Genomic DNA, 14,395 nt, shown 5'->3' with positions numbered 1-14,395 from the left:
TCCGCGGACCTCTTCTGAAGGCTGGGGGGGGGGCGGACAAGGGCTCTTCTTCCCACCCCCAGCATTTTAAAAAACCCCCGGGACAGCAGAGGACTTCTCCGCTGGCCGAGGTTTTTTTAAAATGCTGGCGGGCGGCAGCGAAGGCAGCCCCGGGGCGATTTAAGACAGTCCCGGGGCGATTTAAAAGCCCCCGGGAAGGCAGGCAGGGGGGACAAAGACTTTTGCCCCCCGCCCGCCTTCGGAAGAGGTCCAGGACCTCTTCTGAAGGCGGGCGGGGGGCAAAAGTCTTTGCTCCCCCCCGCCTGCCTTCAAAAGCCGTCCGGAGGCTTTTAAATCGCCCCGGGACTGTCCCGGGGCGATTTAAAAGCCCCCGGGAAGGCAGGCAGGGGGGACAAAGACTTTTGCCCCCCGCCAGCCTTCAGAAGAGGTCCTGGAAGGCAGGCAGGGGGGACAAAGACTTTTGCCCCCCGCCCGCCTTCGGAAGAGGTCCAGGACCTCTTCTGAAGGCTGGGGGGGGGCAAAAGTCTTTGTCCCCCCTGCCTGCCTTCCCGGGGGCTTTTAAATCGCCCCGGACAGCCTCCGCTGTCCTGGGGTTTTTTAAAATGCTGGCGGGCGGCAGCGAAGGCTTCGCTGCCGCCCCGCCAGCATTTTAAGATCGCCCCAGACTGCCTCCGCTGTCCCGGGGTTTTTTAGAATGCTGGCGGGCAGTAGCGAAGCGGAGGCTGTCCGGGGCAATCTTAAAATGCTGGTGGGCGGCAGCGAAGCCTTCGCTGCCGCCCACCAGCATTTTAAAAAACCCCGGGACAGCGGAGGCTGTCTGGGGCGATTTAAAAGCCCCCGGGAAGGCAGGCAGGGGGAGCAAAGATTTCCCCCCCTCCGGACATCAGAAGAGGTCCAGGAAGGCCGGCGGGGGCGAAAGGTTTTGCTCCCCACCGCCAGCATTTTAAAAGCGGTCCGGGATAGCAGGGAAGCGCTTCCCGCTATCCCGGACGGCTTTTGAAGGCAGACGGGGGGAGCAAAGACTTTCGCCCCCGCCGGCCTTCCTGGACCTCTTCTGAAGTCCGGAGGGGGGGAAGTCTTTGCTCCCCCTGCCTGCCTTCCCGGGGGAAGCGCTTCCCGCTATCTCGGACGGCTTTTGAAGGCAGGCGGGGGGAGCAAAGACTTTTGCCCCCCGCCCGCCTTCGGAAGAGGTCCAGGACCTCTTCTGAAGGCGAGCGGGGGGCAAAAGTCTTTGCTCCCCCCTGCCTGCCTTCCCGGGAGAGTGGAAAACACAGCGCTGCCTTCCCGCTTTCCGCGGAAGGCAGGCAGGGGGGACAAAGACTTTTGGCCCCCCGCCCGCCTTCGGAAGAGGTCCAGGACCTCTTCTGAAGGCTGGCGGCAGGCAAAAGTCTTTGCTCCCCCCGCCTGCCTTCAAAAGCCGTCCGGGATAGCGGGAAGCGCTTCCCTGCTATCCCGGACCGCTTTTAAAATGCTGGCGGTGGGGAGCAAAGCCTTTCGCCCCCGCCGGCCTTCCTGGACCTCTTCTGAAGGCTGGCGGGGGGCAAAAGTCTTTGCTCCCCCCCGCCTGCCTTCAAAAGCCGTCGGGGGCTTTTAAATTGCCCCGGGACAGTCCCGGGGCGATTTAAAAGCCCCCGGGAAGGCAGGCAGGGGGGACAAAGACTTTTGCCCCCCGCCAGCCTTCAGAAGAGGTCCTGGAAGGCAGGCAGGGGGGACAAAGACTTTTGCCCCCCGCCCGCCTTCGGAAGAGGTCCAGGACCTCTTCTGAAGGCTGGGGGGGGGGGCAAAAGTCTTTGTCCCCCCTGCCTGCCTTCCCGGGGGCTTTTAAATCGCCCCGGACAGCCTCCGCTGTCCCGGGGTTTTTTAAAATGCTGGCGGGCGGCAGCGAAGGCTTCGCTGCCGCCCCGCCAGCATTTTAAGATCGCCCCAGACTGCCTCCGCTGTCCCGGGGTTTTTTAGAATGCTGGCGGGCAGTAGCGAAGCGGAGGCTGTCCGGGGCAATCTTAAAATGCTGGTGGGCGGCAGCGAAGCCTTCGCTGCCGCCCACCAGCATTTTAAAAAACCCTGGGACAGCGGAGGCTGTCTGGGGCGATTTAAAAGCCCCCGGGAAGGCAGGCAGGGGGAGCAAAGATTTCCCCCCCTCCGGACATCAGAAGAGGTCCAGGAAGGCCGGCGGGGGCGAAAGGTTTTGCTCCCCATCGCCAGCATTTTAAAAGCGGTCCGGGATAGCAGGGAAGCGCTTCCCGCTATCCCGGACGGCTTTTGAAGGCAGACGGGGGGAGCAAAGACTTTCGCCCCCGCCGGCCTTCCTGGACCTCTTCTGAAGTCCGGAGGGGGGGAAGTCTTTGCTCCCCCTGCCTGCCTTCCCGGGGGAAGCGCTTCCCGCTATCTCGGACGGCTTTTGAAGGCAGGCGGGGGGAGCAAAGACTTTTGCCCCCCGCCCGCCTTCGGAAGAGGTCCAGGACCTCTTCTGAAGGCGAGCGGGGGGCAAAAGTCTTTGCTCCCCCCTGCCTGCCTTCCCGGGAGAGTGGAAAACACAGCGCTGCCTTCCCGCTTTCCGCGGAAGGCAGGCAGGGGGGACAAAGACTTTTGCCCCCCCGCCCGCCTTCGGAAGAGGTCCAGGACCTCTTCTGAAGGCTGGCGGCAGGCAAAAGTCTTTGCTCCCCCCGCCTGCCTTCAAAAGCCGTCCGGGATAGCGGGAAGCGCTTCCCTGCTATCCCGGACCGCTTTTAAAATGCTGGCGGTGGGGAGCAAAGCCTTTCGCCCCCGCCGGCCTTCCTGGACCTCTTCTGAAGGCTGGCGGGGGGCAAAAGTCTTTGCTCCCCCCCGCCTGCCTTCAAAAGCCGTCGGGGGCTTTTAAATTGCCCCGGGACAGTCCCGGGGCGATTTAAAAGCCCCCGGGAAGGCAGGCAGGGGGGACAAAGACTTTTGCCCCCCGCCCGCCTTCGGAAGAGGTCCTGGACCTCTTCCGAAGGCGGGCGGGGGGCAAAAGTCTTTGTCCCCCCTGCCTGCCTTCCGCGGAAAGCGGGAAGGCAGCGCTGCGTTTTCCGCTCTCCCGGGAAGGCAGGCAGGGGGGAGCAAAGACTTTTGCCCTCCGGACTTCAGAAGAGGTCCTGGACCTCTTCTGAAGGCTCCCCCCGCCTGCCTTCAAAAGCCGTCCGGGATAGCGGGAAGCGCTTCCCTGCTATCCCGGACCGCTTTTAAAATGCTGGCGGTGGGGAGCAAAACCTTTCGCCCCCGCCGGCCTTCCTGGACCTCTTCTGAAGTCCGGAGGGGGGGGAAGGCTTTGCTCCCCACCGCCAGCATTTAAAAGAGGTCCCCGGATATTTCCCTACGGGCTTTCGTCTTGCGAAGCAAGCCCATAGGGAAAATCGTCTAGCGAAGCGACGCACAAACCGAAAAACCCTTTCGTCTTGCGGGTTTTTCGTCTTGCGAGGCATTCGTCTTGCGGGGCACCACTGTATAGATTATGAAATAGTATGCAGTTGAAAAGGTTGACAATAGGACCCATAGAGAGGAAAGTGGGAAGTCTAGAGATTTGGAGAAATCTCTAAATATGGATATGTATTTTGCATTGTTATAATTTTACACTTGTGAAATCAAATCAAAATTATTTCAAAAAATAAAATAAAAATTGTTGCAGCTTGTCTTAGCTTACCCCACCTCACAGTCCTGCTCACAGTTGTGAAGAATATTCTTACGTTATGAATGGTCCGTGTCACCATTAAGAAAAAGAGGTTGGAATAGGCCAATAGATATTTGGACTATCCCTGAATCAAGTGCCTTTACTTCTTTAAGTTCTCAAAGCTCTTAACTTAGCTCAAGTTTGTCATCTGAATTAGCCAGATGTTTAACTGAGACTCAATCACAGTCAGCCCATCATTTGAAAAAACAAGACTTTAGAGCCATCTTGCCCCCAAAGGGCAACTAGACTTTCTGTTTTGGTGACTGTAACCTTGGTTTAAGGAGCTATTTGGCGCCTAGCTTGTATATCTGAGTTTCTAACACTGTAGTGTGTCCCACTCCCCCCCCCCACTGCCCAGCTGAAATACCTTAAATATCCCAATCCAGTCTCTGGCGGACGGCTTCATGCCAGGCGGCAGGCTGTAGTGACACTCCACCTTGGTATGGGGCACATAGCTCGAGGTCACATTCAGGAAAGCCACGCCGGGTTGGGACTGCACTTCTTCCATCTTGGCGGCTGTGAGGCAAATGAGGGTGGTTAGTGGAGTAAGGAAGGCCAAAGAATTGTACAGTTGGAGGGGGCCCCATGGGTCATCTAGTCCAACCCCCTGAAAGACAGGAATCTGAACTAGCTCCATAGGCATGGACACCCAACCCACCAAACATCTGAACATTTCATCTGGCTTCTCTTCCCCACTGTTGAAATCGAGGTTGTAAGTTCAGTGGGGCAGGGACCAGTATCTCTCTCTCTTTTAGGGGGGTGGGGTGGAATGTTGTCTTCCACGACAGAAATATCTGCCCAGGCTGGGGGGGGGGGGGAGACACCGAAGCTACAACCCTTATGGGAGTACGCTGCATTGAATAATATGGAATTTATTCCTGAGACACGGGTGGCGCTGTGGTCCAAACCACTTGCCAATCAGAAGGTTGGTGGTTCAAATTCCCATGACGGGGTGAGCTCCTGTTGTTCAGTCTCAGCGCCTGCCAATCTAGCAGTCTGAAAGCACGTCAAAGTGCAAGTAGATATATAGGTAGTGCTCTGGCGGGAAGGTAAACGGCATTTCCATGCACTGCTCTGGTTCACACATGCTGGCCACATGACCCGGAAAAACTGTTTTGGCTCCTGAACGCCACAAACCCAGAAGGGAGTGTTTCAGTTTGTGAACGTTCTTTGGAACCTCAATGTCCAGAGCAACATCCAATTGGCTGCAGCTTCCTGCAGCCAATCAGAAGCCGCGTCTTGGTGTCCGAACGTTTTGGAAGTCAACCCAACTTCCGGAACGGATTTCCATTCAACATCCGAGGTACGATTGTAATAATAAACAGGCTTGCACTATGCTGATTCTTCAGATGCAAACTTCTCAGCACAGTTTCGGTTTCCACATCTGGATGATGTGATTGCATCAGGCCTGACCTTGTTATCCTCCCTTACCCCAACAAATTACAAATTCCGTGGATCAAAATAAGACTGCAGTGCAATTATGTGCTTATTATACATGTGTACTTAATCTCATGTACTTCGGCGGTGGGGAACCATTTCCTGTCTGAGGGCCACATTCTGGGCAATCTTTCAAGGGCCAAATGCCACTGATAGGAGGCAAAAAAGACCCGTGTCCCTATTTTCCAGGGACAGTCCCAGATTTACAGAAGCCGTACTGGTTTCCAATTCGATCCCGGAATGTCCTGCTTTTCCTAAGGATGTCCCTATTTCCATCAGAGAAATGTTGGAGGGTCTGGAGTTATGTGACCCCTGATCCAAGAAGATAATAAATTATACAACTTTTAGAAGACATCTGAAGGCAGCCCTGTATAGGGAAGTTTTTTTTAAAAAAAATGCTTAGTGTTTTATTATGTCTGTATATATTTTGGAAGCTGCCCAGAGTGGCCGGGGCAACCCAGTCAGATGGGGTATAAATAGTAAAATGATGATTACGATGGAATAGGATATCCCTACTTTCATCAGATAAATATTGTGAGGAACAAACACAAATTTCACCTTTGTAAAGTAGGCTAGATTCTGCACATCTCTCTCTAACCTCCCACCTAGGCAAGTGAGAACTCATTCCGGCAGTCAAAGCACTCAAGGAAGTTTGTGAAGCATGGCCTGGTGAGAGTTTTAAGGGCCAGAGAGCGAACCCTGGAGGGCCACATTCTGGGCCCAGGCCTGAGATCCCCCCACCCTTGACACATTTCATTCCCAATCCAATAACTGGGTTTTGTGTTTTTGTTCTGCACAACTAGGAAACTTTCGGCAAAATGTTGCCTTCAGGCAGGAAGGGGAAATGTAAGGATGCAATGGGCAGTGGGGGATGCATTTGCAGAGCAGCGTTGATAGAGATCACGAGGAAAGGTCATAGCCACGCAGGACACAGAAATATCACCCCCTCGATCTTTTGCAGATTGTATTTCCACAACTACGAGGACCTATTCATTATGAAGTGTCACGGCTGATTTATACCACTGCATTGCAGTGTGTGTGTGTGTGGCAAGTCTCTGCTCCAAGGAGCTTACAGTCTGCACTGAGACAATGAGGAAAGTCAACAGAGGGAGAGGAGAGGCAAGGATAAAGACTTAATGAATGTGATTCAGCGCTATTGCATATAAGGTGTTGTTTCAGTAGGGCTAACGGGTTAAGTTAAGGACATGGCAGAAGAATCATAGAGTTGGAAGGGAATCTTAGGATCAGTGCAGGAATATGCAGCTATGAGGCTTCAAGGGGTGGTGGCAGTGGGGAATTTGGGGGGAGAAAGAGAGAGGCGATAACGTGTTGATATTCTGCGAGCAAGGGATTTAGAAAACGAACATGGAGATTCTGGATTATTCACCAACTGCGCCTTTCCAATGCAAGGTTTTTTGCTTGTGCAGCACAAATGCCAACCCCCCCCCCCCAATCGTGCACGCCACACACTCCCCAAATTTGCTTTAGAGGGTTGAGGTAAGCCCTACAGCAGATTTAGACTGGGGGAGAGGAGAGAGGGGTTAATGCCCTGTCGGGCAAGGAGAAATTCTCGCACCAGCAGAACAAGAGACTTAGCATGAGATTGGATTCCGTCCTCTGTAAAATCACAGAGGTAGACCAATGTTGGTTACAGGAAATGACACAACCAGGTCATGCTCCTTTCCTGAAAACTAATGACAACAACTGTGCAATGCAGAGTTGTGGGAGGGAGTGAACAGCCACACCCAGACAGGTTGGCCACCTTTATCGGTGTTTGTTTGGCATTATTATAATTAAGCGCAACAATTTCTCTGTCACCTTCAGTGGAAAAGGCACATGGCTGCATCCAAATCTTTGATTCACACAACCAATATGATAGGCTGAGGGAGACATTGCCTCCGAGCCACGCAGCAAGTTTCATTACTGAATGGGCAGAGATTTGAAGCAGGATCTTCCACGACAGTTCCCTTCGCTGCCAGAGGAAATAGACTTCTGAATACCAATTGCTGAGAAATGAGGAAGTGCTGTTGTATTGAGGTCCAGCGTGTAGGCTGCCCACAGACTGGCCATTGTGAGGACGGGCTGCTCGAATAGATAGGCCATTAGCCTGATCTGGCAGGGTTTGTATTGTGTTCTTATGAGGGGCTGGCGCCCCTGTATGTGTTGCTCACCAACCCCGCCTATCCCCTACCCTCTTCCAAATCTCCCCTCACAGCTTGCCCAATCCCAGGATCCCACTGCTGACACCACTCATGGAGAAGGGAACGGAGAGAAAGTCTTTCTCTCCTTCGCCCTGTGCTGATCCCGACAGATGGAAGGGTGCATTTTGAAATGCATGCTTCCTTCTGATGGTGGTGGTGGCAGACAAAGCGGGAAAACACTCCCCCCGCCTTGGTGACAACAATGCCTGCCTGCTTGCTTGCTCGCTCAGCTGGGCTGCCTGATTTCTTGGACCCCAGACTTCCCTCACCCTGCTGTGGTTGCATGCAAACAAGTAGAGAACACCCTCCCATCAGATGTCAAGGAGATGAGTAACTACAGTGGTACCTCTGGTTATGTACTTAACTCGTTCTGGAGGTCCGTTCTTAACCTGAAACTGTTCTTAACCTGAAGCACCACTTTAGCTAATGGGGCCTCCCGCTGCCACTGCTGCTGCACGATTTCTGTTCTCATCCTGAAGCAAAGTTCTTAACCTGAGGTACTATTTCTGGGTTAACGGAGTCTGTAACCTGAAGTGTATGTAACCCGAGGTACCACTGTATAACCTTTATAAGACATCTGAAGGCAGTCCTGTATAGGGAAGCTTTTTAACGTGTAATGTTTTGTTGTGTTTTCATATACAGTGGATGCTCGGGTTTCAAACATGATCCGTGTGGGAGGCACGTTCGCAACCCACAGAATCACATCTGCGTGGGTTGCAATTTGGCGCTTCTGCGCATGCATGACCGCTGAAACCCGGAAGTAACCTGTTCCGGTACTTCCAGGTTTCAGCGCGTCCGTAACCTGAAAAAACGCAACCTGAATCGTCTGTAACCCGATGTATGACTGTACAGTGGTACCTTGGGTTACAGATGCTTCAGGTTATAGACGCTTCAGGTTACAGACTCCGGTAACCCAGAAATATTACCTCGGGTTAAGGACTTTACTTCAGGATGAGAACAGAAATCATGCTCTGGCGACGCAGCGGCAGGCCCCATTAGCTAAAGTGGTACCTCAAGTTAAGAACAGTTTCAGGTTCAGAACAGAATGAATTAAGTTCTTAACCCGAGGTACCACTGTACTGTATGTTGGAAGCTGCCCAGAGTGGCTGGGGCAACCCAGTCAGATGGACAGGGCATCATCATCATCATCATCATCATTATTATTATTATTATTAATGCGGGGGGTGGTGGCAACAACCAAGGGAACATGAGAAAGTCAGCCTGGCCACCCACCTGCCCACTCATTTGTTTCCTCTGCTCACTGGAGCTGCTGGCCTGCTTGCTTTGCTCAAACGCTCCATTTCATCTTACAAAAATGCTATATAATATTATGTAATAGGAAGATAGGTCTCCACTGCTTCACATAGATTTGCTGCACTTCCATTGTCAAGTCAGGAGTGGGTGGGGCACGGCTGAAAAGGCTTTTGGCAGTAAAGAAATTAAGAGTTCAGGTTTTGCCAGTGCTGCCCATAACTGGAACTGAAAGACCAGCGGCCAAGGTGGGTGAGAACGATTTGCTGGTGTTCTCCATGAAGTTTTATTTCCAGCCCCAGGTAGCAGTGCCATGGCATACAGCTGGGAAAACTGAGAGACTAGAAACTCGTACAGACTTGGCTTAGAGATGAGTAAGAATTCAAACACTCATTGATTTCATTGGACCCAGTGGTCTTCAAATTGTGTTGTGAGGAGAAATTCAGGGGTTCCTTAAAAGCTCACATAGAATCATAGAGTTGGAAGGGACCACAAGGGCCATCGAGTCCAACCCCCTGCCAAGCAGGAAACACCATCAGAGCACTCCTGACATATGGTTGTCAAGCCTCTGCTTAAAGACCTCCAAAGAAGGAGACTCCACCACACTCCTTGGCAGCAAATTCCACTGTCGAACAGCTCTTACTGTCAGGACGTTCTTCCTAATGTTTAGGTGGAATCTTCTTTCTTGTAGTTTGGATCCATTGCTCCGTGTCCGCTTCTCTGGAGCAGCAGAAAGCAACCTTTCTCCCTCCTCTATGTGACATCCTTTTATATATTTGAACATGGCTATCATATCACCCCTTAACCTCCTCTTCTCCAGGCTAAACATGCCCAGCTCTCTTAGCCGTTCCTCATAAGGCATCGTTTCCAGGCCTTTGACCATTTTGGTTGCCCTCCTCCTCCTCACTGTGGGCTCCTCACCCAAAACACCAACAGAGATGACCAAATTTCCTTGAAAGACAGTTTAGCCACTACTATTTGTTGTCCCCCTGTCACACACAGCCACTCTTGGTGTGGGGCAACAGCTAGACCCAACAGGCCCAGTTAGCACTGCATATAGATTTACTGGGCAACTGGCATGCATCCCAGAATGCATTGCAATACTAATTGGTTCTGTGGGAAATGTACAGTATAGGATTTCCTTAGCACAGAAGTCAACAGACGAATAATTCCCTGCAGAGTGTTTGCAAACCACCGACTTAACCTAAAGAATCGAGGAATTGGAGGTTTCTTTCTTGTGTGGGCCGCTGGCAGACAGCACTCTCTTTAGTTTTGCCCAGAGCACAGCATATATAAGGACTGCTCCTACAATATGAGCCTGTTCTATATGTATTTATTTTAGAACACTAATATTTACCGCATCATAGACCTGAGAGGCTTTCAAAGAGGCTCACAGAAGATTCTCAGAATAAAAACAACATTCACGTCCGGTTTCAGCAACAGAAATAACACGGTGTCCCTAGGGTGCCCAGATTATTTCGCTGGCATTTCCTGCCCTCATTCGTGGTCTTCCCAGGTGTTAATTATTGGCCTCTGCCTACAAGGGAGCAGAGCCCACTGACAAACTGAGCTGCTGGAACTCACTGAGCGCATGGTAAAAAAAGGTAAAGGGACTCCTGACCATTTGGTCCAGTCGTGACCAACTCTGGGGTTGCGGCAATCACCTTGCTTTATTGGCCGAGGGAGCCGGCATCCACTTCCGCACAGAAACTCCATTTACCTTCCCACCGGAGCAGTACCTATTTATCTACTTGCACTTCGATGTGCTTTCGAGCGCATGGTAGAGGCCATTATACGAGTCCCCTTATATGCATCCTCAGGGGTCACCATATGAACATCAAAAGGCAGGTGGGAGATAACAAGATAAAGGTCTTTATTGGCTGTGGTGTTGCATATTTGGGACCTTTTCCCCAGAAAAGCTTGTCTGGTACCCAAACGTATGATGGTACTAGGGCAAGAGACATTTGCTTATTTGCCCAGACATTCCAACTTTTTCTTTTTTCTTTAATGGGATGGCTTTTCTAGGGTTTTGTCATCTGGCTATGGCCTGCTGGTTTCGTGACTTTACTGGTCTTGTTTATTTATTTTGACTTGAATTTGCTGCACTAGGAAAAATACATTTTACTGGGGACCTCAAGCTTATACATTTATAAAAACAAAACGTAACAATAAAGACCAGCCGCAAAGCGGTTAAACCAAGACCCAGGCTCATAGCATCGTAAATTTGAAAGCAGAATGAAAAGGATTCTTTGTCATCAAGGTAAGGCATCAGTCATCTACGGTGGAATGTAGTCCAGATACCAGCACTCTTGGCTTTTACTATATACAGCAATTATTATTAACTTGGGCCTTGAGACAATGCAAGGAACCGATTTGTTTCCTAATACTTCTCCGCTCCCTCACCCGCAAATCTTGGAGCCTGCCCAGACCAGGAATGAAGAGGTCTCATGTGACACTTTGCCATGCTGCAGCACCGAGTATTTTTTTTTTAAATGAAAAGTTTCTAGTCTTCATGGTAGCACAATAGCTTTTTTAGAAAGAGGTAGGTTTTGTCACCCCAAACCTTGCACAAATAGGGGTGATATTCAACTGAATGGTTGTGCTAGGGCAAGGATTAGTACTAGCACAATGGGATGGAAGAGGGAATGCGGAGTGATATGAAAGTTGCTGTCACCCAGCAAGGGCAAGGCAATTCTTAGATTCTTATTAGCATAGCTTAAGGATCAAAAAACCGAGTTCTATGTTGCTGCTGGAGTAGCAGGCGTGTTGCACAGGGATGGGAGTACACAGCGCAGATCTCTTGACTGGGTGCTTGTAAGCGCATGAAACGGACCCATCACAATTACCGTATTTTTTGCTCTATAAGACTCACTTTTCCCCTCCTAAAAAGTAAGGGGAAATGTGTGCACGTCTTACGGAGCGAATGCAGGCTGCGCAGCTATCCCAGAAGCCAGAACAGCAAGAGGGATTGCTGCTTTCACTGTGCAGCGATCCCTCTTGCTGTTCTGGCTTCTGGGATTCAGAATTTTTTTTTCTTGTTTTCCTCCTCCAAAAACTAGCTGCGTCTTGTGGTCTGGTGCGTCTTATAGAGTGAAAAATACGGTACTTTAACACATACAAACATATCGTTTAGTGTACAGAAACATAAGAGCAGCCCTGCTGGAAAAAACCAAAGGCTTATCTAGTTCCTCATTTCGTTTCTCACAGGGGCATATGGGAAATCCATACAGCAGAGCAAGAGAGAAATAGCCCTATGACCGTGACCAGGCTGCCAGTGTTATCCTCCATTAATATGCGAAGAAGTACATCCTTTTGTTTGTTTGGATTTCCCACCTCTCAGCTTCCTTGGATGACCCCAGGTAGTGTGTACATTAGAGTAAAGGTAAAGGTAAAGGGACCCCTGACCATTAGGTCCAGTCGTGAGTGACTCTGGGGTTGTGGCGCTCATCTCGCTTTATTGGCCGAGGGAGCCGGCGTACAGCTTCTGGGTCATGTGGCCGGCATGACTAAGCCGCTTCTGGCAAACCAGAGCAGCGCATGGAAACGCTGTTTACCTTCCCGCCGGAGCAGTACCTATTTATCTACTTGCACTTTGACGTGCTTTCGAACTGCTAGGTTGGCAGGAGCAGGGACCGAGCAACGGGAGCTCACCCTATTGCAGGGATTCGAACAGCCGACCTTCTGATTGGCAAGTCCTAGGCTCTGTGGTTTAACCCACAGCGCCACCCACGTCCCTTTGTACATTAGAGAGAGAGAGAGAATGGGGGGGGGGGGGACGACATTTCCCCTGTATACTTGCCACACACCATACATAATTTGACCAACCTCACCAGTCCACTTTTTCTCAGATCGATTCTAAATAGGCCTTCCAACCTTTCTTAGTAGGGGAAGCCTGTGATGAAACCTTGTCACACGAGATGCTTTCGGATCTGCACAACAAGTCAAGGCAACAAGCTTATCCCAATATGCCCCATGACCCAGGCAGAGTCCCGGCCAAACCACATGGGTAATGAACGCCTGGCAGCTCCCAGCACTTTTGGCCAAATTCCCTTCTCCCGGAGCATCTGGGTGGTGCTTCTGCAAGAGGAACACCAATCAGAGACCAGCAGAGAGCCCAGACATGTCTGTGCAGGGTACAGCAAAACAAACCAGCAATCAGATCTCTCCATCTAACAGGCAGAAGCGTGGGAAGGCTCAAGGAGAAGCCTTGAGGACCTGGCTGGCCTGCTGCAAGGCTTACGCAAGAGAAGCCCATCCTCCTCCTTTACAAGGGGATGGTGAAATGGCTTGCCATTCGGAGTCCTCCATCCCCACCTTGTTTTGGGAAAGGCTATTATGACTCTCCTGTAAAAGCGTCCTCCTAGCAGGCGTCAGGGCTGGGAGTCCTGCGGCTGGAAGCCAAACAAAGGGAAACTTTGTTTTCAAGAAACCAGAAGTCCCAGGCTGTCTTCAAATAAACACAAGCCTCTCGCGCAGCAGACCTCGCATCTCATTCGCAGTTAAGACATTTTCTGGGAGGCCCCAGGACAGGAATAATATCCAAGACAGAGAGAGAGTAATAAGAAGAACAGAGGGGAGGGAGACATGGCAGGCATAGAATATCCCAGGCCTATTAAGTATGGAGGCAGGAGGGTTTGGGCTGTCTCCAAACTGACAGATTCTGGAGGCTTGTGTGTGCAAAGACAGGGTGGCAGAAAGAAAGAAAAAAAAAAAGAAAGAAAGTAAAAGTAGCCAGGAAAGACCTTAGCATTTGGTACAGGGGTTCAGAGATTCGCTTGGTCTTTTTCCCCCATCACCACCTCAACCCTTTGTGCCGCAAGCTCAGGATTAAAGGCCCGTTGGAGCAATTCTTGCCCTCCCCAGCCCTCCCCAGATTCATTTCAGCGACGAAGGAGTGGAAATCAATGCAAACGACTCCTTTGACTGCGGGGGAGGCAAGTCACTCCCCCTCTTTGCTTACATATTGTTTTGCTCACAGCATTCGCAGGAAGTATGTGGGGGGGGGGTTAAAAAGCTCCTGGAATAGAGGATTGCGCCCCACTGCACCCCGAGTCCGTTTGAGCCATCCGCTTTCCGAGCAGCCAAGAAAGGCGAGGAGGAGAGAAAGTAGCCACGTCCCCCTCCCCAATCCCGAAGACGTCTCTTACCCAGAGAGCAACCAGCTGTTCCACTAACCTTTTAGCAACAACAATAACAGCCTTCAAGCCAGCTGGGGAGGCGGAGGCAGGCCAGGCTCGCAGCGCTGCTGGGAATTGTAGTCCTCTCCGCCTGCTCGTAAATGGGCAGGAGCGCAGCGCAGAGACTGCATCTCCCAAAGAGCCGCGCGAGGCAGGGGAGGCCGCTAAGGATTGTGGGCTTCGTAGTCCCAAGGCTCGGAGAAACAAGGGGAGGATGGGGCCCCGGGGACTCCAAGTTCCAGGGAGCAGCATCGGCTGGGGGGGGGGGGACACGGGCGCAGTTTGCTGGAAGGAGATAATGCAGAAGGGGGCTCAAGTTGCCCAAGAGAGGGATGCTGAGAAGGTTTTGTGGAGTAAAGGGCCCCGCTTCTGGCCTGGGTGCTTTAAGAACATTGCAAGCACTTTACACGCGGGTTCGTGGGGAGCAAATTGCACGGATGGAAAAGAGACGTGGAAGCACAACGATGGAGCACAGACAAGTAGGAAGGAATAAGCGGAGGAACGCGTGCAAAAATGTGCAGCTCCATGCACACGCACGCACACATACACCCCCCGACATGCACATGGAGAGTTTATCCAAGCAGTCAGAGATAAAAGGGAGTAGCTGGTTTGCAGCTGCCTCCACAAATAAGCAGAAACAAATGCGC

The 14,395-nt window shown here is 51.5% G+C and overlaps 1 protein-coding gene across 3 annotated transcripts in view; it reads right to left on the bottom strand.

Annotated features, from left to right (window-relative positions):
* Nucleotides 1-13,853, bottom strand: part of CALCOCO1 (calcium binding and coiled-coil domain 1) — a 46,999-nt gene extending 33,146 nt beyond the window's left edge. Inside the window, exons 1-2 of one of the 3 annotated variants that reach the window (XM_081898642.1) lie at nt 13,747-13,853; nt 4,050-4,198 (exon numbers count right to left, since the gene is read on the bottom strand). In XM_081898642.1, coding sequence (XP_081754768.1) covers nt 4,050-4,190 — 141 coding nt within the window. In that variant the 5' untranslated portion in view covers nt 4,191-4,198; nt 13,747-13,853. Of the gene's footprint in view, nt 1-4,049; nt 4,199-13,531; nt 13,695-13,718 lie in introns of those variants that run through there. The other 2 variants (XM_081898641.1, XM_081898643.1) reach the window with 2 other exon arrangements.
* Between the last annotated feature and the right edge of the window lie 542 nt (nt 13,854-14,395).

Source organism: Podarcis melisellensis (genome assembly GCF_964234715.1).
Source record: "Podarcis melisellensis genome assembly, chromosome: 2".
In the NCBI taxonomy this organism is placed as follows: Eukaryota; Metazoa; Chordata; class Lepidosauria; order Squamata; family Lacertidae; genus Podarcis; species Podarcis melisellensis.
This window is presented reverse-complemented; position numbering and strand designations above follow the sequence as displayed.